At 42.0% G+C, this 24,181-nt stretch overlaps 1 protein-coding gene across 2 annotated transcripts in view; it reads left to right on the forward strand.

Moving 5' to 3' along the window:
* CNTN5 (contactin 5) overlaps window positions 1-24,181 on the forward strand; it is an 860,183-nt gene that overhangs the window by 675,902 nt on the left and 160,100 nt on the right. For both annotated transcript variants that reach the window (XM_072134178.1, XM_072134179.1), the window contains 3 exons: window positions 12,357-12,538; window positions 19,025-19,161; window positions 23,293-23,422. In XM_072134178.1, coding sequence (XP_071990279.1) covers window positions 12,357-12,538; window positions 19,025-19,161; window positions 23,293-23,422 — 449 coding nt within the window. The remainder of the gene's footprint in view (window positions 1-12,356; window positions 12,539-19,024; window positions 19,162-23,292; window positions 23,423-24,181) is intronic.

The raw sequence follows: 24,181 nt of genomic DNA on the forward strand, positions 1-24,181 counted from the left end.
TGTGTTGAAAATGCCAGACAATAAAGCTCTGTCCAGCAAACTATTGGATACTCTAAGGCCAGTGAACTCTATGTATCTTTTGGACACAATTGGGTGTTCATTAATCCTTCGATGTGGGCTTTTATTATAAAACTGGAGGAGAATATCAATATACCCACTGGATAAGTGAACTAAGCCTTACTGATTAGTTATGAGCGGACCCTAACATTGTGGTTCAGGTCCACTCATCACTGTTCAATAAGGTAATAAGTTCAATTAGTAATATATATTTATACATAAATTCTTGGCCTCCTATGAAGGTGACAGAATTTAGCACTCATGATCGGCATGGTCCCGGTCCTGCACTGAGAACTACAGAGAAGGAGAAGGGGTGTAGGAATTTGGTAACTGCTAGTAATGGGAAGGAAAGGGGACATAGGCAATAAAATTGAATTGTTAAGTTTCCAAAAACTTAGATAAAGACAGAGGCGGACCTTGTAGGAACACCACGCAGTTGCCCTAGCCTCCATGGGAGAAGTTGGCTCTGTCTGATCCTATACTGCTTCCGAATGTTTAGTGCTGAATTTTCAGGTAGCCACCACTAGGGGCGCTAGATGCAAAAAGTTGAACTGTTGTAATTTCTATCCTTTGAGCTCCCCCTAGTGGTGGTTGAAGACATCCAGTTTTATCACTGAGTGATTCATTGAACATTTTTGAACTCTATGAAAACATTATGGGGAGGGGTAGATTTTGATATGTGGTCATGTCAAGCAGAACCTCCAGTTATGGCTGATAGTGTCAAGCAGCTCCTGAGAAAGGTTGCTTTTTTGTCATCGCTATGAATACCCTAGTCGCCGATGCATGTTTTTATATGATCCCTTATCAATTTTAATGGGGGCACGGACTGTAGGGACAGATTCACCTTCCATATCTTTATTCTATGTGAGTCATTGCGCTTCTTTGACCTCTCAATTCATAAATGTCTATTTTTGAGGCTTATTACTAACACAAACAAAAAAAAACGACTTTAACCCTTTGTTATTGGATGAGTTGCTATCACTGAGGATGGGAATAATTAGAGATCAGAAGTTCCACATCGCTTAGAGGAGGTGATTACTAAATGGTGGGAAAGGTTAATTAGGAATTTAGAAAAGCAGCTAATGGAGGGAATATTAGAGACTCTGGAGGAAGCATCATGAATACTGACAGAGACAAGGAAGGGACCTGCTCTATTAATCTTGGCAGCTGAAGGAATTTACGCTGTAGAGAAGATGGTACATTATAAATAATGGATCGTCCGACACCGGAATTCGGCTGGAGCCTATAACAAATCAGGAATAGGAAGATGAACCGCAAAATGTGTAGAGTTTTATTATATTGTTATATTAAGCAGAATTAGTTTTTTCAGGAATTATGTCCATATGATATCCACATAATGCAGATGCCGATATGTCAGACATCAAGATCCATTGGGGCTCATTTACTAACGGTCGCAGATCGCACTTTCGGCGGACTGTTCATCTTTTTCGGGGTTTGCACGGCTTGGACAGGTATTTAACAGGTGTGTCTGCGGTGGGACTGTGTTGCACGCGATCGGATTTTGGCACAGCTGCGCTGACTGTCATGCGACAGAAATCCGGGGACGGGCCATCAGACGATCCAACTGATTCGGAATGAGCGCAGGATTTAACTTTCAAATTGTGTCGCAAGACAATGCACTTACATACACCAGGAGGAAAATGGTGAACTCCGTCGGACCTGAGCGGGAAAGCGACACATCTTAGTAAATCCCGGCACAGTGCATTGGAGTCGGACAATGCAATTTCTTTGAACTCGAGTGGGAATGTAAGTAAATGTGCCACAATGTCTTCGAGAAAAGATGACTGGATAAGATCCCTTGTAAAGTTATTCTCATGGTCATTGTAGTAGTTACCAAGATTTCACAAACTTAAAGGGAACCTGTCACCAGCCCCCACGCTAGTAAACCACAAAAAGTACCTAATTATTTGGAAAGCGCTACAGAATTTAATGGCACTATATAAATAAAGATTATTATTATTATATGTCAATTTTCAAAGTTGCTGGCGACATCTTTATAACTTTCCAATGCTGCGTGCAGCCTAAAAATGCACTTATATCCTTGTACGGCATACAGTCAGGGGGGTGGGGTTATCGTCCCAGCAGTCATGGAGGTACTCTCCATCATGGGCACCTTGTTGGTTAACTACGCCTTCAAATCTGCATGGACCCGCAGAAAGCCCTGCCTTCCCATGGACTCCCAGCCTGGCCAGTGTCTCGTCAGCATTAGCGGGAATTTCAACGAGACACTAAGGAGGCGTAGTTAACCCCACGATAACCCTACCCCCCTGACTGGGTGCCTAACGGGGATATGAGTGCATTTTTCAGAATTGCATGCAGCATTGGAAAGTTATATAGCCAGCAACTTTAAAAACAAACATATAAGGTACTTTTTGTGATTTACAAGCGTGGGGGCTCGTGACAGGTTCCCTTTAAAACCAACCATCTTGTGAGATTACCATAAAGTAGGTGTCGGAAATTCAGCTCTGTATTCAGTGCATTCAGTCCCGTCTTCTCTTATCTCCCAGAGAACATAAAGGATAAGCATAAGATGGTTGGTTTGTAGCTTACAAAATACAGTATATATGAAGTTTTACTGAAAGCTTCTCCATACAGGAAAGAATGGTCACCATCCTTCTGTATCAAGAGGAGTCGCCTCTCAGTATTCTCATCCTGCTTCTGAGATGCCTTTCATCAATTTTAATAAAAAGATGATGTATACATATATATATACACTGGAGCTCAAAATTAGAGAACAATAGACAATGTCCTGAATGTTACGATCATTGTGTAGTGCTATGCAAATATATGTTATGTATTTCTATGTAAAAATACTTTGATTACTTGTGAAGTATTAGTAAGGGAGTATGGAGAGTAATAGTAAGGTAGTATGGAGAGTAATAGTAAGGGAGTATGGAGAGTAATAGTAAGGGAGTATGGAGAGTAATAGTGAGGGAGTATGGAGAGTAATAGTAGTGGAGTATGGAGAGTAATAGTAAGGGAGTATGGAGAGTAATAGTAAGGGAGTATGGAGAGTAATAGTAGTGGAGTATGGAGAGTAATAGTAAGGGAGTAGGGAGAGTAATAGTAAGGGAGTATGGAGAGTAATAGTGAGGGAGTATGGAGAGTAATAGTAGTGCAGTATGGAGAGTAATAGTAAGGGAGTATGGAGAGTAATAGTAAGGGAGTATGGAGAGTAATAGTGAGGGAGTATGGAGAGTAATAGTAGGGGAGTATGGGGAGTAATAGTGAGGGAGTATTGAGAGGACACATGGGCTGAGCCCTCTCCATACAAGCCAGGTGTTTGGTACCTATTGCAGAAAACACCCACCAGTAACACCACAATCAGGTGTTAATCCTTTGACTACCACTGGCAAAGCCATCGGTAACAGTCGAAAGCCGATGTCCCAAGGTCACAGCCGTGTTGGGTTGACATAATTGGGGAATGAGAATCAGTTGCCATGACAGAGTCTTTTAAAGTTTTCAGGACCTGTCATTGCAGCAGATCTGTAACAGTGTGCCGGTCACACATTTTAACAGATCTGTAGCAAATGCTCCATTTACTGCAGTACAGTAATATTTCAGTATAAGGTAGGAAAAATCACTCCTCTTTCCCTAGAAATAATGTCAGTAGATCAGTACTCATCGTGTACAGGTCATGGGATTTAGGCACTGAGGGGCGGTATGCACTAGGCACTATAAAGTAAAATATAGTAAGGACCAGCATTTCACGAAGGAAGTGTCTTGAGTAAGACACTTGGCGTCGAAACGCGTCAACCCGATTGTCTCCTCGTGTTGGAATATGCATCATATTTGAATATATATATCTTCTGTATATACCAAGATACGTATCCATACCCCTACCTGTGATGTAGCGATCGCGGCACTACTCTCGCGATCGTCGCTCGGCCCGCGCGTGCGCAGTCCCCCGTACTGGAGGAGGAGGAGCGGGGTGACTGCGCATGCGCGTGGTTCGGGTGACGGCGCGGGAGGTTCGCGGTCGCCGCAATGACAGGCGGAAGCCAGGTAAGAAGGACCGCAATTGGCGGACAACTGAATTAGGGTTTATATAAATACCCCTGACACCCCATTGTCTAATCACCCCTGAGGAAGCCACACACTGTGGCGATACGCGTGGGGCTCGCAACCACGTACCCCCTGAATGCAGTCCCAATTGGGTAATATCTGGCTCTGATGTTAGCATAATATGGCTTTGTATTGATTGGCTATTTGTGCCTCTAACCTAGAGGCCGTGTTTACACCTGAACGTTTATGATTTGTACAGTCTGCATTGCTATACCCAGGGGGGTAATGTGGAGGGTTTTTCTTGGTTGCATCATAACCATTCCCTCTGTAGGCATGAACTTTGTCATGCTGTTTTAAATGTTTTTAATGGTGTCTTTAATAAACTTTGTGCTTATTGCTTGAACTAACTTGAATTCTCTTGAGGATCTTTCATACACACCACACTGGTTTGCTTTTGATATTCATATTTGAATAAAAGGAATTTTTGGCAAGATCCATCGTGAAACTCCTTCGTGAAGTGCTGGTCCTTACTATATTTTACATTGTTACCAGACGGCTATGGGTGGATCGATTTCCGTGCACTGGGAGACGTCCAGGAACAACAGTGCCTCATAGTGGTCCCGAGGTGGGGTGAGCTGGCCTCTTTGTCTACATCTATGTAGTTAATATGTTTAGGCACTATAAAGGGCCCTATCAATGGGAATTTTGGTCAAAGAGGGCACTTGGCTAAGAGTATCAGCCAATCAGGAGCGATGAGTATGGTATTGCCTTGTGCTTCAATGCCACCCATGTGTCCTCGCTTCTCGAGTAGTATATGTATATTGTAAAATGTCACCTTTTTAGATCTTATGTTGTCAGACATAGAATAACAAATCCGCAGCGCAACAACTAAACACATCTATACCTGGAGGGAGTTTTAAAATGAGATACGGGATGTGACATTAAGGGAATGTGCTCACACTGCTTTCCCTTTATTATCCGCTAGTTTCCACCTCCAGTCCCGCTAATAAGAGCCTGAGCGGCAGACATTGTTATCCTGCTTTTATACATAGCCAGCAACAAAAGACGTCTCCCGTAAAGCAATTAAAGGTTATCTTCCGTAATTCCATCACCTAACAACATGACGTTCCATTGGTGAGCATGTAACAAGTTCTTATCTGCGTCCCCCGGCCATTAGTCACAAATCACATCAGGGAATTTATTTCTACTTCTGACCAATTGTTTCTTCTATTTACCATGACATTTTACGCTTTTTTATCATTTAAAGGATTCTTTTTTGTTTGTGCTGTGCTATTAAGGAATCAAATTGTTGTTCTTGAAGTTGATGCAGCCTGCTGCCACCCACTTGACAGTATGAATATATTGGGGCAAATTTACTGACCCGGTCCTGACGCGATCCCCTATCCGGACAGTCCGAAGAAGATGAAGTCCGACGCGATTCACGTAGCTTGTGCGCCCGATTTCCTGCATCTGTCGCTTCCCCGCTGAGGTCCGCCAGAGTTCACCTTCCCCTTCCCGGTGTTTGTAAGTGCGTGTCTTGCGGCACAATTTAATTTATAAATCCCGCACGTAGTCGGAATCCATCAGGTTGTCCGACGGCCGTGCGTTTTGTGGCGGATTAAAGTCCGATCGCGTGCGGCAAAAAACCCTTCTTAATGCACCACAAATCGGAAATCGTTGGGAAACCCAACGAAAATGCGGTCCGCGGACCCTTAGTAAATGAGCCCCATTGGGTTCTAAAATGAAAACCACTTATTGATCAGAAATGGAAGGGGGTCAGAGAAAATGTTCCAACTGCTCTAGAATCAGTGGAGTGACACCTATTACACGATGGAGAGAAGTCAAGTTATCTGAGGTGGTGCACACCTACCGCATGAAGGCTATACTTGCTAGCAACTGAGCATAAGTGGACCTCACACCGATGACACAGGGGCCGATAACAACAGACCACAAGTCTGTTTTTGTGGAGGCTAATCCTGTATGGAGAGGGCTCATCAGCTGAGCTCCGCATAACCATAGTCTTCTTGATGCCAATGTCTGCCCCCCATGAGGTTATGAGAAAGGTTATTGGTTACAATGAAAGGCCTGTCATGTAAAACTTCGCATATCACTTTTTTCTAAATTGACTAATGACTAGAAAACAAAAGATTAAAGTATTTGTAGAAGAAGTAATCAATATTAAATTGTGGGTCCAATAGGCAGTACCCCCATAGATCCAACATTCATCACCCCCATAGATCAAACATCCAGTACCCCAATTGATCCAACAGGCCGCACCCCCTTAATTGAACATCTAGCAGTCCCATAGATCCAACGTCCAGCAACCCCATAGATCCAACATCCAGCACCCCCATTGTCTGAGCATAACGCATCCCCATAGATCTAACATCTAGCACCCCAATAGAGCCAATACCCAAGACCCCGACAATCCAAAGTCCAGCACCCCCATAGATCCAAAATACTTTACACCCTTAACGATACAGAATAGTACATCATGGTGCCATTAAGAGTGCATGGAAAAGGCTAGTCCCTTTACATACAAGGAAGGTGTCTGCTACATTATGCAGCAGACACCCACTGTTAACACTAGTGCTGATGGAATTGATTGTACTAATGGTGATGATGGCATTGATGATACCAGTAATGTTGATGGGGCTAATGGTACTAATGGTTTTGATGGCGCTGATGGTGTTGACGGTGTTGATGGTACTGATATTGTTGATAGTGCTAATGGTGCTGATTGTACTAATGGTGTTGATGGTGCTGATGGGAATAATGTCACTGATGGTGTTGATAGTGCTAATGTCGCTTATGGTGCTGATGGTGCTAATGGTGTTCATGGTGCTGATAATATTGATGGTGCTGATAGTATTGATGGTGCTGATAGTATTGATGGCGCTGATAGTATTGATGGTGCGGATAGTATTGATGGTGCTGATGGTGTTTATGGTGCTGATAGTATTGATGGCGCTGATAGTATTGATGGCGCTGATGGTGTTGATGGCGCTGATGGTGTTGATGGCGCTGATGGTGTTTATGGTGCTGATAGTGTTTATGGTGCTGATTGTATTGATGGTGCTGATGGTGTCGGTGGTGCTGATAGCATTCATTGTGCTGATAGTATTGATGGTGCTGATAGTATTCATGGTGCTGATAGTGTTGATGGTGCTGACGGTGATGATGATGATGATGGTGACAGTGTTGATGATGGTGACAGTGTTGATGATTGTGATGGTGTTGATGATGGTGAAAGTGTTGATGATGGTGACGGTGTTGATGATGGTGACGGTGATGATGATGGTCGTGGTGTTGATGATGATGACAGTGTTGATGATTGTGACAGTGTTGATGATGGTGATGGTGTTGATGATGGTGACAGTGTTGATGATGGTGACAGTGTTGATGATGGTGACGGTGTTGATGATGGTGACAGTGTTGATGATGGTGACAGTGTTGATGATGGTCACAGTGTTGATGATTGTGACGGTGTTGATGATGGTGACGGTGATGATGATGGTCGTGGTGTTGATGATGATGACAGTGTTGATGATTGTGACGGTGTAGATGATGGTGACAGTGTTGATGATGGTGACGGTGTTGATGATGGTGACGGTGACGGTGATGATGATGGTCGTGGTGTTGATGATGATGACAGTGTTGATGATTGTGACGGTGTTGATGATGGTGATGGTGTTGATGATGGTGACGGTGTTGATGATGGTGACAGTGTTGATGATGGTGACAGTGTTGATGATGGTCACAGTGTTGATGATTGTGACGGTGTTGATGATGGTGACAGTGTTGATGATGGTGACGGTGTTGATGATGGTGACGGTGATGATGATGGTCGTGGTGTTGATGATGATGACAGTGTTGATGATTGTGACGGTGTTGATGATGGTGATGGTGTTGATGATGGTGACAGTGTTGATGATTGTGACAGTGTTGATGATGGTGACGGTGTTGATGATGGTGACAGTATTGATGATGGTGACAGTGTTGATGATGGTGACAGTGTTGATGATGGTGACGGTGTTGATGATGGTGACGGTGTTGATGATGGTGACAATGTTGATGATTGTGACAGTGTTGATGATGGTGACGGTGTTGATGATGGTGACGGTGTTGATGATGGTGACGGTGTTGATGATGGTCACAGTGTTGATGATGGTGACAGTGTTGATGATGGTCACAGTGTTGATGATGGTGACGGTGTTGATGATGGTGACGGTGTTGATGATGGTGACAGTGTTGATGATGGTGACGGTGTTGATGATGGTGACGGTGTTGATGATGGTGACAGTGTTGATGATGGTGACAGTGTTGATGATGGTGACAGTGTTGATGATGGTGACAGTGTTGCCTGGCTATTTTTTTTTTTTCCAAATCCACTTTTTTACCCCAGACATTGGATAACACTATTTGCTATCTCACTTTAGTTGTCAATGAAGTCTGTCATGACTTCTATTTTCCCAGCACTTAAATATGCAATGACAATCACCCCAGAATATGAGCAATTTTTCATGTAATCAGCCTCACAGTTGTCATACTCCGCGTTCCCTACCTACCATTGTCTATGAAGCGAGATGCCGCAAGCTTCAGACGCCTATTCAGCCGAATAAACAAAGAGACCCTCTCCCAATTAAGACTGCAAAATAACTTTAAAGATTACACGGGCCTTTGTAGAGAGGGGGAAAAAATTCTGGAAATTGACTCATTTTTTGTTGTTGCTGTTCTTAATAGACTTTGTTGTCTCCTGAATAAATCTCCTTGAATTGAGCCCCTACCGATCGTCTTATTTCCTGCCAGCCAATCATTGGCGCCTTTGTACTGATTGTCTGCTGGATGGAGTCCTCCCACCCACAGACCGGCAGCACATGGAGGACTGTAAATAATGTGCTCAGTGGGGAGAGAGATTTCATGCGCCAAAACACCTCACCCCGTATAACTGAAGTAACAAAGACTTTAATAACACTGCTGCGGGATGCAAGAAACCTGCAAAAATGCCACATGTATAAGGGGACACAGTGATAACACGGAATGATTTACTGTCTGTTCCTTCTGTTACTTTAGGCTGTGAGCTCAGGCATAGAGTATCCTCCCTCCAATATGTTACATCTAACTACTGACTCACTGCTATTGTTCTTTATACTGTTTGAGAGTGAGCTAGAGATAGATAGATAGATAGATAGATAGATAGATATGAGATAGATAGATAGATAGATATGAGATAGATAGATAGATAGATGATAGATAAAGAGTTAGATAGAGAGAGAGGAGAATTTGAAAGACATGAATATATAGATGTAAGATAGATGGCTAGATAATAGATTGATATAAATTTATGAGACAGAAATATTTTAGATATGAGATAGGTAGATAGAAGTGATAGTAGGGCATTAGATAGATGGATCATAGAAAGGAGAGATAGAAAGACATGAGATAGATAGATAGATAGATAGATAGATAGATCGATAGATAGATAGATAGATAGATAGATAGATAATAGGGGCTAGATTTCTTAGGGATAAATGGCCAGATGTATCACTTCTTTTTTTTCTTGCTTTAGCAACTTTTCATTTTGTCACTGTCATTTTGCGCCAGTTTTGCACGTAACCTAACACCAAACTAGTCTGAAGAGGGTGTAGACTGAGAAGCAACCCTAGAAGCAGAGCTCAGCAGACACTATATGCAGCCTCTGTTTATAGTTCATGAGCTTCTATTTACAAATAATCTGCAAAAGCAGCAGCACAGAGCAGGAGAGAAGAGAAGTGAGTTTTGGAGAGACAGTACAGAGAAGTGACCATGTGTCGCAGGATAGAAGAGAAGTGTGTGGGAGGTTTCAGACAGGACAGAGAAGTGTCTCCGTGTAGCAGGATAGAAAAGAAGTGAGTGGGAGCTGCAGACAGGACAGAGAAGTGTCCATGTGTTGCAGTATAGATAAGAAGTGTGTGAAAGCTTGCAGACAGGACAGAGAAGTGTCTCTGTGTAGCAGGATAGAAAAGAAGTGAGTGGGAGCTGCAGACAGGACATAGAAGCATCTCCGAGTAGCAAGAGAGATAAGAAGTGTGTGAGAGCTTGCAGACAAGACAGAGAAGTGCCTCAGTGTAGTAATGTCTGAGAAGGAATACTGGCCACAAACACAGGAGATCGGAATCGGAGGACCCCCTCCAGGAGAAGCCACTCCTGAGGAGGGCATAGGGTGTCACACAGCTGGGTGCTTCTGTGAGGGTCATTCTCATGCTTGGGTGTGGGAAAGAAGCAGATAGGAGCTTGTAGGAGGATCACATGTAAGAGCCCGATTCACCTAAACTGCGCCTAAAGTAAAGTGCATTTGTACAATCATCCTGAGACTCACAAGTGATTAATAAGAGGCAGGAACTCAAACAGATAGAGCTATACCTCGACTATAGTGCGTGAAAACTCCTCATTGACACACAGTAGACTACTTGAGCGGACTATCTACATGTGTAAATAGTAAATGTATAGATAGTATATGATATAAACATAAATCTGAATACAACGTGTAGTTTGGGTTTGGCCACAGATGTCTCCTCCTTGAACTCCTTTAACGTATATAAAATCTGCCCTTTTGAACTCTAAGAGAAGCGATGTATAAAAAAAAAAACGGAGATAAAACCCTCACATTATCATTCCGTACGGCGCGGAGCCTCGCATTGTAAAGGTAAAAGTTAATGCGTTTCACTTAAAATATCATCTCTCTTCTTTCTATGCATTATTGATTCCCCTCCGTTTGAATCAGCAAAGTTTTCTACGGCCTTCACACTATATAAAGCCTTTGGCCACGGTGTTTACGACTACTTTCCGCAGAATATATCTAGACAATTCATCGCTAGACTCCAGACACCTCAAGAATGTAGTAAACACATTCCTGAGGGGATCACAATCACTGGTAACTCTCCCTCATGTTACCGTTATATTCAGCAACCAAAGAAATAAACCCTGAAATCCTAAAAACAACTTTATTCTACAAAATAAAAGCCCCCATTTCATCTTAAAGGGGCTCTTCCATCTCCCCAATCATTGTCCAGACAATATTTTTTTAATTCCTTATGGCCCTAAACAATTTTCTTCGCTTACCTTTATTGTTTTTCTATTCCTCCATTAGAATAGCTATGTGATTGCTTGGTTTTTGTTGGATGAGCTCAATTTTTTAAGGTTCCATTTTCATGTTTAAAGAGAACCTGTCACAAGGTTTTACCCCACTAGACTCCTAGCCCTCCTCTGGTTGAGGACATATTGGGGCAGGTTCTTCAGGTTTGTTCTTAAGTTCAATTGTATATTTTTTTATTGTAACTCCAGAAAAAAAAAATTTGCACCTGGGACAAATTAATTTTCAAACTTTTTTGCTGTCATGGGAACAAGTATTATCAATAAAGCTTCGACACAACACCCAGAGAGCTTCACCAGAGGTCACAGTAGCTAGAGAGGTCTGTCTGTAACTAGGGGTCGCTTTTGAGTAGTGCACCAAAGAGTCACATTACTTCCACACAAGATCTCTGTCCTCATTGCACCAAAAATGATCACAGCCAATCTGTCCTCATTGCACATGACATCACAGCCAATCCTTTCCCCTTCACTGATTGGCTCATGTGTGCAATATAGGTGATGTCATCACTTCCTGTCTGGGAGGAACCAAAGTTCTGAAGGACAGGACAGCCAAAAGAGGTAAGTATTTTGTTGCCCTATCATGAAACAAAACTAAACCTACCCCTTTAAATGGTAATTTGACCATTATTCAGAAAATGTACTGATACTGATACCTTTATAGCCGTAGGATAAATGAGTCCCTGAACCTACTACAACGCACTAAAGTATTAAGACACTTCTAATAAACTAAATATCGACACAAAACAAAAAAAAATTCATTCCGACCTTGTCACCCGGAATCACGATAAAGATTTTAAATGACCTCTATAATACGGGCCGTGTACTGGGATGGCGAACCGTCGCATTTTCCATTCCAGGAGCATAGGCATAGTCATTAGTTACTTGTGACTACCGGAGAAATCAGCCGGTTAAATTATCAGTTACCTATACAATATTCATTATCTGCAGACTATGATGAAGTAACACTAAAAGCCGTAACTTCTTATTACCACCTTAGGTTTCCCTCTGGGACCGGGCAATATATCAAGTGACGCAGCAGCCGTAGTGGTGATCACACTTTATCCGTAAAATGCTTACATTAGCAGGGAGCGGGAAGAACACCAACACGTCTCGTCACCGCTGTCTTTTTTTGTCTCTTTCAGCCCCGTTCCTACTATCTCATGGAGAAAGGTCAACGGGTTTATTCCTAGCAAAGCGCGGCTAAGGAAATCACAAGCAGTTCTGGAGATTCCGAATGTTCAGCTGGAAGATGCCGGAACGTACGAATGTAAAGCAGAAAACTCCAGGGGAAAGAATGCCTTCCGAGATCAATTACATGTATACAGTAAGTGTTTGTAAAAGGAGGCTGACTGTGGTGTGAAATTGAAAAAAAATTATATTTTTGACCAACATGTGGCATAAAGGACAAAATTGAAAACTGACTTTTGACTATTGGAAAGATCTAGAATTAAAGGGGTGGTGTTAAGATTGCAGCGTTGTCCCATCTTTCTCATTCTTTTATACATCAACAATAATAATGTTCTATAGTATCTCCTTCTTAGCCCTCAGTGGGCTTACTAAACTATATAACGCCCTCAATATCTCTGACACAGCATAATTCTTTCACTATATGATCCCCTTACTTGCCCCTCATAGTAAATAGCCCCTTCAGGTGCATGTAGCACCCTGCTATGTATAGCATGTAGACTACTACTTATAGTAACCGCATAATAATATAGGGAATTTCACTGGGTTAGGAGAGAGCTGATGGTTTGTTGCTCGAAAATGGAAATCTACAATTGTATTCAACTCTGGGATTCCTGAGGTGCCCTGAGTATCCCTGTGTGGATATAGAAAAATAAAAAATGTCAGGGTCACTAGAGTAACTCTATTGGGATTAGCCCAAGTCGAAGCTGATCTGGTGGCACAGTGTGAAACTAACAAGCTGCCTGTTACACTGTCAAATTCACAATCAAAGATAATACTGCAGATCATAGTAAGTCTTTTATCTCACCCTAAGACTTGTAGTCACATACTGCCCTGGATTTCCATATTATATCCTCCATGCCAGTGGCCTAATAAGACACCAGTGGGTTATAGTGTGGACTTTGAATCAGGGATTCATATACCTAAACTGTTGCTGTCTCCTCCATTACACATTCCACTTGAGAACACACACGTATGTAACACAGACATTTATACAGCAGCGTACATATATATACCATGTATATATGGTCCAGCAACAGCCCCCCTTATTAATATACTATCCAGCAGCCGCCTCTCATTTATTAAACATCTAGCTGTCTCCCTTCATTCCTGAAATGTTCAGCAGACTCCCATCATTCATGAAACGTGTAGCAGTCTCCCCTTATTCATGAAATGTCCAGCAGACTCCCCTCATTCATGAAATATCCAGCAGCCTTCCCTCACTAATTGAATATCAAGCAGACTCTCCTTATTCATAAAATATACAGCAGCCTCTCCTCACTAATTAAATGTCAAGCAGACTCCCCTTATTCATAAAATATACAGCAGCCTCCCCTCACTAATTAAATGTCAAGCAGACTTCCCTTATTCATAAAATATACAGCAGCCTCCCCTTTCTAATTAAATGTCAAGTAGGCTCCCCTCATTCACAAAATATACAGCAGCCTCCCCTCACTAATTAAATGTCAAGTAGGCTCCCCTCATTCACAAAATATACAGCAGCTTCCCCTCACCAATTTAAATGTCCAGGAGCTTCCCCTCGCTAATTAAATGTTCAGCAGGCTCCCCTCATTCATAAAATATGTAACAGTCTTCCCTCATGCAGCAGCCTCCCCTCACCAGTTCAATTTTCAGTAGCAGCCTCCCCTCAACAATGAAATGTTCTGCAGGCTCCATATTAAAAAATAATAATAGACTCAGTACTTACCTCCCACACTCTTGTGATCACTGGGGCTTCCTTTACTCCCCCGGCCACCAGCAGCAGCACATGTAGAGACACGCCTGTGTGTTTTGCCTGTGCACACTGTATGTGGTGCTATGTGATATAATCGTAGCACCATATCCCGGTCCCCTCCATCCCAGGTTGCGGTTGCACCCCCTGAAACTGTAATTGTTATGCCCCTGCTCTATGCCACGTGTGAGAAAGTGGGAGTTCAGAGCGTTATCTCCACTTTACGGAGTGGAGCCTGTAGAGGGGAAAACTGGAGAAACATTGTTGATTATGAGTCAAATAATGGCCTAATAGTGTTAGTACTCATGTACACACGTGGCAGCTTGTCCTTGATAGTCACCCAAAAAAAAATGTCTGCTTCAAAGAATTTATCAACAAATTCATTGTATTTTTCTGGAAAAATATCTGTGCTCTTAGAAAGCCTTGATCTCTATTGTACTTGATATTTTCGGTTTACCTATAGAAAATATGATACAAAAGACGTGGCCTTCAGCACATGGAGCCACATGATTGCCTAGTGACTGGATGAAACAATGCTGCACTGTTATGACATTCATCACAGAGGAGCCCGGAAAACAATATTTTATTAGCCGCGCGCTGTACTTTATATCCGAGTGAATAATAATAAGCGAGATGACATTGTTGCAGCTGTTTCTAATTACTGGAAGTACATAGCAAAGTTCAGCCGCTACCGTATCGAGGGAATGAAATTAGAACATGGAACAATCAGTACGAAACATTACAAGCAGCAGAGTCCTACAGGGTCACATTTAAAGGGGTTCCACTATCGACATTATCCCCTTAAAGGGGTTTGCCCATTTAAAAAAGTTCTCAAATTTTAATCCCCTAGTGATGTTTACACAATAAAGATCATTTTAACCCACTCACTTTACAATTTAACTCAGCTTTATTGCTATTTTAGCTCCTATCACTCAGTGATGGTCAATGTAAGATTCCAGAGTGTGGGCAGGGACTCTCTAAGCAGACACTTCCTCTGTGCTATGAGATGCTGTGTGCTGACAATGTGCTTAGATTATCAGGGTGCAGGGTTTACCTACACTTTAATTTAGCTTCTGAACATCCACTAGTAATTGACACATAGAAAGAGAGATGAGACAGATCAGAGATGATGAGATCCATGAGATGGATACAAGACACAATGACATTCTCAACTCTGCTCCCACGTCTAATCAATAAAACACACAGTCAACCCTGCTTAACTTGCCTGTAGCTAGTAGAGTAAGCCTCTGCATACTGCTGTTTCCTGGCAGGAAGTGCCTGTGTCTGAGCTAGTCTTGTAATGCAGGGCAGTGGGAAGAAAGCACTGCAGTGTGCAGACAAGAGAGGCTATTCATGAGTTGTAACACATATTATGGTTTATATTGAACAGATTGGAAATGTGGATGGATTTGGCTTAAAACTGATTGTGCCTTTGTGATCTCTGGGCCATGTAACAGACTAATTTTTCATGATTTTTTGCTGATGCTTTCATTCTCTATAGAAGTATAGACTCCCATCCACCATAACTAGTAGTGGATTATAATATAGGCAGCAGCCGGGGCCCCAAGCCTTTTAGGGGGCCTATGGCCACCCAAACCACAAATCAAATTTTATACTCAGAAGACCTGAGGACCTTCACCCAGGAAATCATTGTACATCTGTTCCTGATGGTAAGACATATGCACAATAGCCATTTCAGGACCTCTGAAGGTACTCCAAAGCTACTGAAACTGCATATTGAAGCAGACAGAAGGGACGCATCCACCATTCCTCGAGAATTATTCTAGAACCATAATATTCTTGCAGCCCATGGCCTCCGGTAGTCTTAATCCGCCCCTGACCATAACCCGGTAGCATTTTGTTACAGTGTGGCAGCACTTAGAAGCAGGATTTTCTTAACTAACCATACATTTAAATACCAAAGGATATATTGAAACCACAACCTCATCCTTCTTCACAAGACCTTTAAATGAAGAACAACACTCTGCGGAATAAAGCTCCTTGTAGATCTTGTAAGACTGTGAACATAAAACAAGAGCCCGGCTTGGCCGGGGATTTAGAAAGTGACTCCTTTATAGCTGCTATGATGAATGCATGGCAGCGCATCTGGAGCAGGTGATGGACTGCAAATAACCAGGGGGTCACGTCGGTGAGTGAAGGACACCATGCCAGGGTCTCTTCTATAATAAATTCCTGCATCTTTCCACATACATCTCCTCTGTGCAGAACTTACTTCAATTTAGTATTTGCTTCTGCTGGCCCCATTGTGACCATAGAATTACTGCTGATTATCTATGTATATGGTATATCTATATATACATAATGAACAGCTAAAATACTGGCTGTATGTGATGCATGAATAAGTCGGGTTGGTTCCCATGGACAAATGTTTTTAGATTGAGAGCTAGATTGTTACATATTTTAGATACAGATAATAGTTAGCTATATGTGAGATCTATCTAACTAGGACATCTACTGCATTTATTGCATATCCATCAGTCTATCTATCTATCTCATATCTATCTATTTATCTACAGTATTTACAGTATCTACAGTATCACTGTTCTGCGCTCAAGTCTAGTTGTTGCACCAGAATTATCACAAGCTACATCCATCTGTGATGAGTTGAGTTCCTGCCTCTTAGTGATCACAATATAGGCGCAATGTTAGATTCGGGCTCTTACATGTGATCCTCCTACAAGCTCCTCTCTGCTTCTCTCCCGCACCCAAGCATAATAATAACCCTCACAGCAGCACCCAGGTGTGTGACACCCAGCACCCAGTGACCTCCTCAGCAGGGGCTTCTCCTGGAGGGGATCCCCCAGTGCTGATCTCCTGCTGCACCCCTGTAATTCTGGCCAGTATCCCCCTCATACACCAGTGTGGTCATCCTGCTACATGGGGGACACTTCTCTGTCCTCTCTGCAAAATCCTACAAACTTCTCTTCTATCCTGCTACACCAGTCACTTCTCTGTAGTGTCTCTCCCCCACACACTAGTGATGTGTCGTTCGCGAACGAACCGGCTCTAAGAGGATGGCTCACTTAACCCCGCCCCTAACTGGCTCATCACACCCCCTTTAACCTGATACAGTGGGGTTAAAAGTGGAGTGGTGTGGGGTGATTGACTGGCTTGACGCTCCCTATTATATTTTTAATAGGGAACCATTCAGGGGCCAGAAGTGTCGGCTCTTTTTAGTGAGAGGAGCCTAATGAGCCAGCTCACTAAGAAGAGACAGAATTTCCTATCACTTCCACATACTTCTCTCTCCTGCTCTGAGCTGCAGACTATTTGTAAAACAAAGGTCCTGAACTGTAAACAAAGGCTGCATTTAGTGTAAACACTGGCTGAGCTCTGCTGCTGTACTATACAGGGGATACACTGCTCTGCTGCTGTACTATACAGGGGAAACACTGCTCTGCTACTGGACTATACAGGGGATACACTGCTCTGCTACTGGACTATACAGGGGATACACTGCTCTGCTGCTGTACTATACAGGGGATACACTGCTCTGCTGCTGTACTATACAGGGGATATACTGATCTGCTGCTGTACTATACAGGGGATACACTGCTCTGCTACTGGACTATACAGAGGATACACTGCTCTGCTACTGGACTATACAGGGGATACACTGCTCTGCTGCTGTACTATACAGGGGATACACTGCTCTGCTGCTGTACTATACAGGGGATACACTGCTCTGCTGCTGTACTATACAGGAGATACACTGCTCTGCTGCTGTACTATACAGAGGATACACTGCTCTGCTGCTGTACTATACAGGGGAAACACTGCTCTGCTGCTGTACTATACAGGAGATACACTGCTCTGCTGCTGTACTATACAGGGGATACACTGCTCTGCTGCTGTACTATACAGGGGATACACTGCTCTGCTGCTGTACTATACAGGGGATACACTGCTCTGCTGCTGGACTATACAGGAGATACACTGCTCTGCTGCTGTACTATACATGGGATACACTGCTCTGCTGCTGTACTATACAGGGGATACAATGCTCTGCTGCTGGACTATACAGGTGATACACTGCTCTGCTGCTGGACTATACAGGGGATACACTGCTCTGCTGCTGTACTATACATGGGATACACTGCTCTGCTGCTGTACTATACAGGGGATACACTGCTCTGCTGCTGTACTATACAGGGGATACACTGCTCTGAACAAGAGTTAAGTGTTGTTTCTCAGTCGACACCAGCTTCAGGCTGGAGTGTTTTTGCGCCTAAATTGCACCTAAATGAACAATGATGAATGATTATGAGGCGCAGCAAAACATCTGGATTGGAAGGATAAACAAGGGAAAACATGGTTATTTTGTGCAGCTAGTTTGGTGATTAGGTGCAAAACTGGTGCAAAAATAGTGCGACAATATGAAAAGGCACAAAAACAAGAAAAATAATGAGTGATATATCTGGCTCTTGGTTTTCTTTCTGTAAAGTACCTTATATACTCGAGTATAAGCCTAGTTTTTCAGCTGCTGTTGTGCTGCACAACGGGGGGGGGGGTTATATATACTGGGGCAGGGCCTATCAGGCTATATACACTGGGGCAGGGGCTGGCAGGCTATATACTGGGGAGGCTGTGACCAATGCATTTCCCACCCCCGGCTTATACTCGAGTCAATAGATTTTCCCATTTTTTTTGTGGTAAAATTAGGGGCCTCGGCTTATACTCGGGTCGGCTTATACTCGAGTATATACGGTAGGTTTTTCTCTGCACTTGTCCTTGTGAATTGCTTCCCCTTTGATGTCCTATTACTTCACATCTTGGTTTTCACCTCTTTACGAATTCCAGTTCCATCACTTATACGGAAACTACACTACAGTTTTTTAGTTATTTCTATATCTATTTTTCCTTTATTTTCAGCTCAGCCACAATGGATGGAGAAGATTAATGACACGCAGCTAGACAGTGGAGAGCAGCTCCGCTGGGAGTGTAAGGCATCTGGAAAGCCTCGGCCCATCTACCGCTGGCTGAAGAACGGCCTCCCGCTGCTCCCCAAGGTAACGCCGGATGCGCCATTAATTACATTTCGGATACTTTTTTGTTACAATAGACCAGACATTTAAGCCTCAAACTGGGACAAATTTTCTGTATTTGGATAGAATTTAATGGAAACACATCCAAGGAGAACATGGCCAAAAACAGTGCCAGTTATCACATTTTTTTTTGTGACCTTTAATAATGGATATGTTTAATATGCAGTGATACTGTTCTGTATTTTATTGAAATTAAGCCAGAATTTTAATAGTTCACTAAATTATTGAAATATTACAAATGTTGAATTAAAAAATTCTGATGGTTTCAAAGCCCAACAAAAGAAGAGCATGTGTCAATGTGGTGGGAAATGTCACAGGCTGCGGTGGTGCCAGCGCAGGACACCTTAGGTCAGTGATGGCTAACCTATGGCAGTGGTGCCAGAGGTGGCACTCTGAGCCCTTTCTGTGGGCACCCAGGCCATCACCAGAGATGACTCCAGGTATCTTCCTGCAGTCCCAGGCAGCCCAGGACTTGCTGTGCACAGAGGTATCTTAAAGTGACAGCTCTACCTGGGACTATTTTCTGCTTTATTGGTGTCCTCAGGTGCTGGTATCAATGAAAACTGTGACAGAGAAGAGAGTATAAATCATAAATTAAATTTCTGTGTTGGCACTTTGCGCTAAATAAGGAGGTCTTTGTTGTATTTTGGGCACTCGGAGAGGAAGAAAGAAGGAAAGAAAGAGAGAGAGAGAGAAAAAGAGAGAGAAAGATAGAAAGAGTAAGAAGGAAAGAAAGTTAAACTGAAAGTGTAAGGAAGAAGTGAAAGTAATAAAGAAAAGAAAGAGAAGAAAGAAAGAAGCCCCATAAAGAATTAAGAAAAACTCTTAGGGTGACATTAATCATAGGGGGTCTCAGGTTCGCCTATTTTTGCGCCTGGTTTGTTCTCTTTTTTTGGCTTGTGATTTATCATGGCTCTAGTTCTGCCTTAGTAAATGCGCTTTGGATTTGTTGCATGTCCGATTCATTGGCGCCTATTTTCGCTCCAAATTTGCCTCTAATTTTTACCCTACAAAGTAAATCTCATTTGAGACTAATAATGGAACGAGATTGAAAAAAGGTGACAGAACATTCAGGGCTTCATTTTTACACAAAACAGTCTCATTGGGGGTCATTTACTTACCCGGTCCTGTCGCGATCCAGCGGCGCGTTCTCCGACGAGGATTCAGGTCTTCCGGCGATTCAATAAGGTCGTGCACCCAATTTCCACCAGGTGTCGCTGCTGCGCCGATGTCCGGTGGAGTTCACCAACCTATTCCTGGTACAATTCGTTTTTTAAATTCAGCAGTTTTTCCGAATCCGTTGGGTTTTCCGACGGCCATGCCCCCCCATTTCTGTCGCATGAAAGCCGGCGCCGATTGCACCGAAATCCGATCGCGTGCGCCAAAATCCCAGTGGAATTCGGCTCAAAACGGAAAAATTCGGGAAACCCGCCGGAAAAATGCGATTTGGACCCTTAGTAAATGTGCCCCAGTGTGATGTAACTGCAGGGACTAAAAGTTACAGGTATTTAAAAAAAAGAAAAAAAATTTTTGCTCAAATGTAGTATTTGCCTTTTTTGTTATAATGTTTATTATAATGTACAGGAAATGGAGTCTGATAATATTCTCAGATCTGTACAATAAGACAATAATCAATCACAGAGATGATCCCATAGAAAACGATGAAGTCGTTACTGGAGAAATTTTACATTTTAAAACTGATCCGAAGTATTTTTTATGTTGCCTATTTTTTTAGTAATGAAAAGTGAACTTTTTTTAAGTGCACCTGCTCAGAGTAGGTGCATTTTTGTGTATTTTTGTGCCTTTTTTTTGTGTCTTTTTAGGCGCAAATTTGTGACATCACTCTATCTACGGAACATCCAAAGGAACACTTCTCCTCGACGCGTTTTGAAAAAACGTCCCGACTTTCCTCAGGAATACCTCAGGAATAAGAGGTATGTGTGCCACACCATGACGATCCTCTTTATATAGATTTCGGTAACTGCAATAATTGCTGGAATCCATGGTGAGTGATAACTCATCTGATGCCCTCAACAATACTAAAATGGAATAAATAATAAAAGAATGTATTTATCTAAATCTACATACTTTTAGTATTGTTGAGGGCATCAGATGAGTTATCACTCACGATGGATTCCAGCAATTATTGCAGTTACCGAAATCTATATAAAGAGGATCGTCATGGTGTGGCACACATACCTCTTATTCCTGAGGTATTCCTGAGGAAAGTCGGGACTTTCAAAACGCGTCGAGGAGAAGTGTTCCTTTGGATGTTCCGTAGATAGAGTGATGTCACAAATTTGCGCCTAAAAAGACACAAAAAAAGGCACAAAAATACACAAAAATGCACCTACTCTGAGCAGGTGCACTTAAAAAAAGTTCACTTTTCATTACTAAAAACATAGGTTTTCACTTCCAAAATGAAGGATTCCCTCTATGCAACATAAAAAAATACTTTGGATCAGTTTTAAAATGTAAAATTTCTCCAGTAACGACTTCAAAACGCGTTGAGGAGAAGTGTTCCTTTGGACGACCCATAGATTGAGTGACATCACTCCAATGGAACTGTTTAGCGGGTTGTAGCCACCGGCCGGGGTTGCTCCGCCTTGTTGCTGACTTATTCAAAGAGCAGCACTTGTAGGACCTCATCTATGTGCCAATTTCTTGGATGCAGAAACCTCTTTGGATCATTCAGGTGAATGACAGGAATTCGGACTGGATACAATTATCGTCACCATCACAGGTTCTACGTTTACTATCATTTCTATTACTAGGACAGTACAGGTGAATTATGTATTTTTTATCACCTTTACTTATTGGAAGGAATAGTGTGGGGCTTTGGGCAACTCCTTCCTCCACCAGCGAAGTCCAACCACACTCTAAATTGTTTACTCTGTTTGTTTTTTTTTTGTGCCATTTGAAATTGTATTGATTTGAGATAGATAATTACTTAATATAATTGATTAATCGACTTTGTAAAAAAAATCCTAAAGATACAACACTCGTGATCCTTTCAGTCTAGTATTTCTGGGTTTCTATAGAACATATATATAGAGTGAGATATAATGACTAGTGGAAGTAATCTGCGGGGTCCGCGTCTCCCTGGTGTCTCGCTGACTGATGATCTTATACTCCGGGGGCTTCATTGAAGTTTTCTGATTTATCTCCAGGCTCGGCAGCCGAGCGCCTATTTAAAAGGAAGAGCAAACAGAAAAATTCTTGTAAATGTCAAGTACACGTCAAGTTAAAGGGAATTTACAGTCTGATTGTCCACGGGTGGAATATAAGTCTATTGATATTTACAATCAAAGCAGAGCTTAAGGCGTTTTGCCGTATGTTGCGTTGCAGAGAATTACACATCGCATGTTAAATTTATTGATTTTTTATTTTTTTTTTTATTTTATTTGCTTATTTAAAATTTGAAAAAAAATTCTATATTTTAGAATTATTTTGGAAGAATTGTTTGGACCCATAGCTATGTTAGCTACATTGGACTGTAACCTTAGGCTCCCCCTATAGTTACTGGTATTACATATACAGGCGGCCCCTTACTTAAGAACAAATGGACCTCTGGATGTTGGTAATTTACTGTACTTTAGCCTTAGGTTGCAATAAACAGCTATAACAGTTATTAAAGGCTTCTGCAAATAAGTTTTATTGTTAATCCTGGTTCTGATGAGAATCAAACATTTTTAAAATCCAATTGTCACAGTCACCAAAAAAAAATTCTGTCTGGTGTTACAATTATAAAATATACAGTTCCGACTTACATACAAATTCAACTTAAGAACAAACCTACAGAACCTATCTTGTACGTAACCTGGGGACTTCCTGTACATAAAATGTGCTGCAGAGCTGAATTCATAATTCAGCAGCGGTTCATGTGGCCGTATTGTCACTCCACAGATGGCAACTTGCGTGTATGGGGCCTTTCTAAACTGCCATTCAGAGGTTTTCTACCCTAGAAATATTCGGATTTAGGGACTTTTTTCATTTTATAAAACTTTTATATTTTACTTAATTAAATTTAAATAATTATAGACATGACTGATAAGCGGTAATGACAACTGTTCTTATGTGTGAATTGTTTTATAGAACACAGTCGAGATGGTGAACGGAATGCTGACGATACATAACGTCAATCAGTCTGACGCAGGAATGTACCAATGTCTGGCCGAAAATATCTATGGAATTATCTATGGAAGTGCGGAACTCAAAGTTCTAGGTATGTACTTGTAGTGTCACTTTGTTTCCCAACACACTTTGCATGAATGAATTATTCGAATGAACACAAGTAACTTTGTAATGAATCTTACCTCTGCTCACTTTGGCTCTAATCATCTTCCCTCTTAATCTGCTTTTCATAAAAAAAATCTACTTAATTCTATCTTGCTAGTTAGACAGAAAGAAGCTCACGGAGGTCTCAGATTACATAGAAGTCTATGGAGGAGGAAGTTAGTCAACTATATCTAAGAGAGAGAGGACTGACATATAGGGAAATTTGTTAACATTAAGGGGGGAATTATCATGGGTTGTGCACCTAAAACAGGAGTACAAGCCGTGATTAAGTTGCAAATCCTAGCTGATTGCTTTTGCCCTCTACGCTCACTGGGTGGGGAGTAATCCCGGGTCGTGCAGTGGGCCAAGTATACCTGAAACTGCACATATCTCTGGTCTCAAAGCAACCTCTTATGCATTTTTAAAGCTGAGACTCCTTGCTTTAAGGATACACCAGAAACAGGATTCTAGATGCTATAGAGACAAATATCTCGAAAAATGAAAGTAAAAACGGATATTCCTTACTCTGTGGTTTGTGGTGGAAATGTTGGCGACTGGTTTCCTTTAAAAAATATGACTAAACATTGTATTATTCTAAATAATTTGATTATAATATAAACCATCATTATCGCTGCAGTATGGTCAGAGACAATAGTGAATGACATTCCGGTGCTGAGAACTTCTTCCCTAGGAAACGGCTTGACTT

Source organism: Engystomops pustulosus, chromosome 2 (genome assembly GCF_040894005.1).
Source record: "Engystomops pustulosus chromosome 2, aEngPut4.maternal, whole genome shotgun sequence".
Lineage (NCBI taxonomy): Eukaryota > Metazoa > Chordata > Amphibia > Anura > Leptodactylidae > Engystomops > Engystomops pustulosus.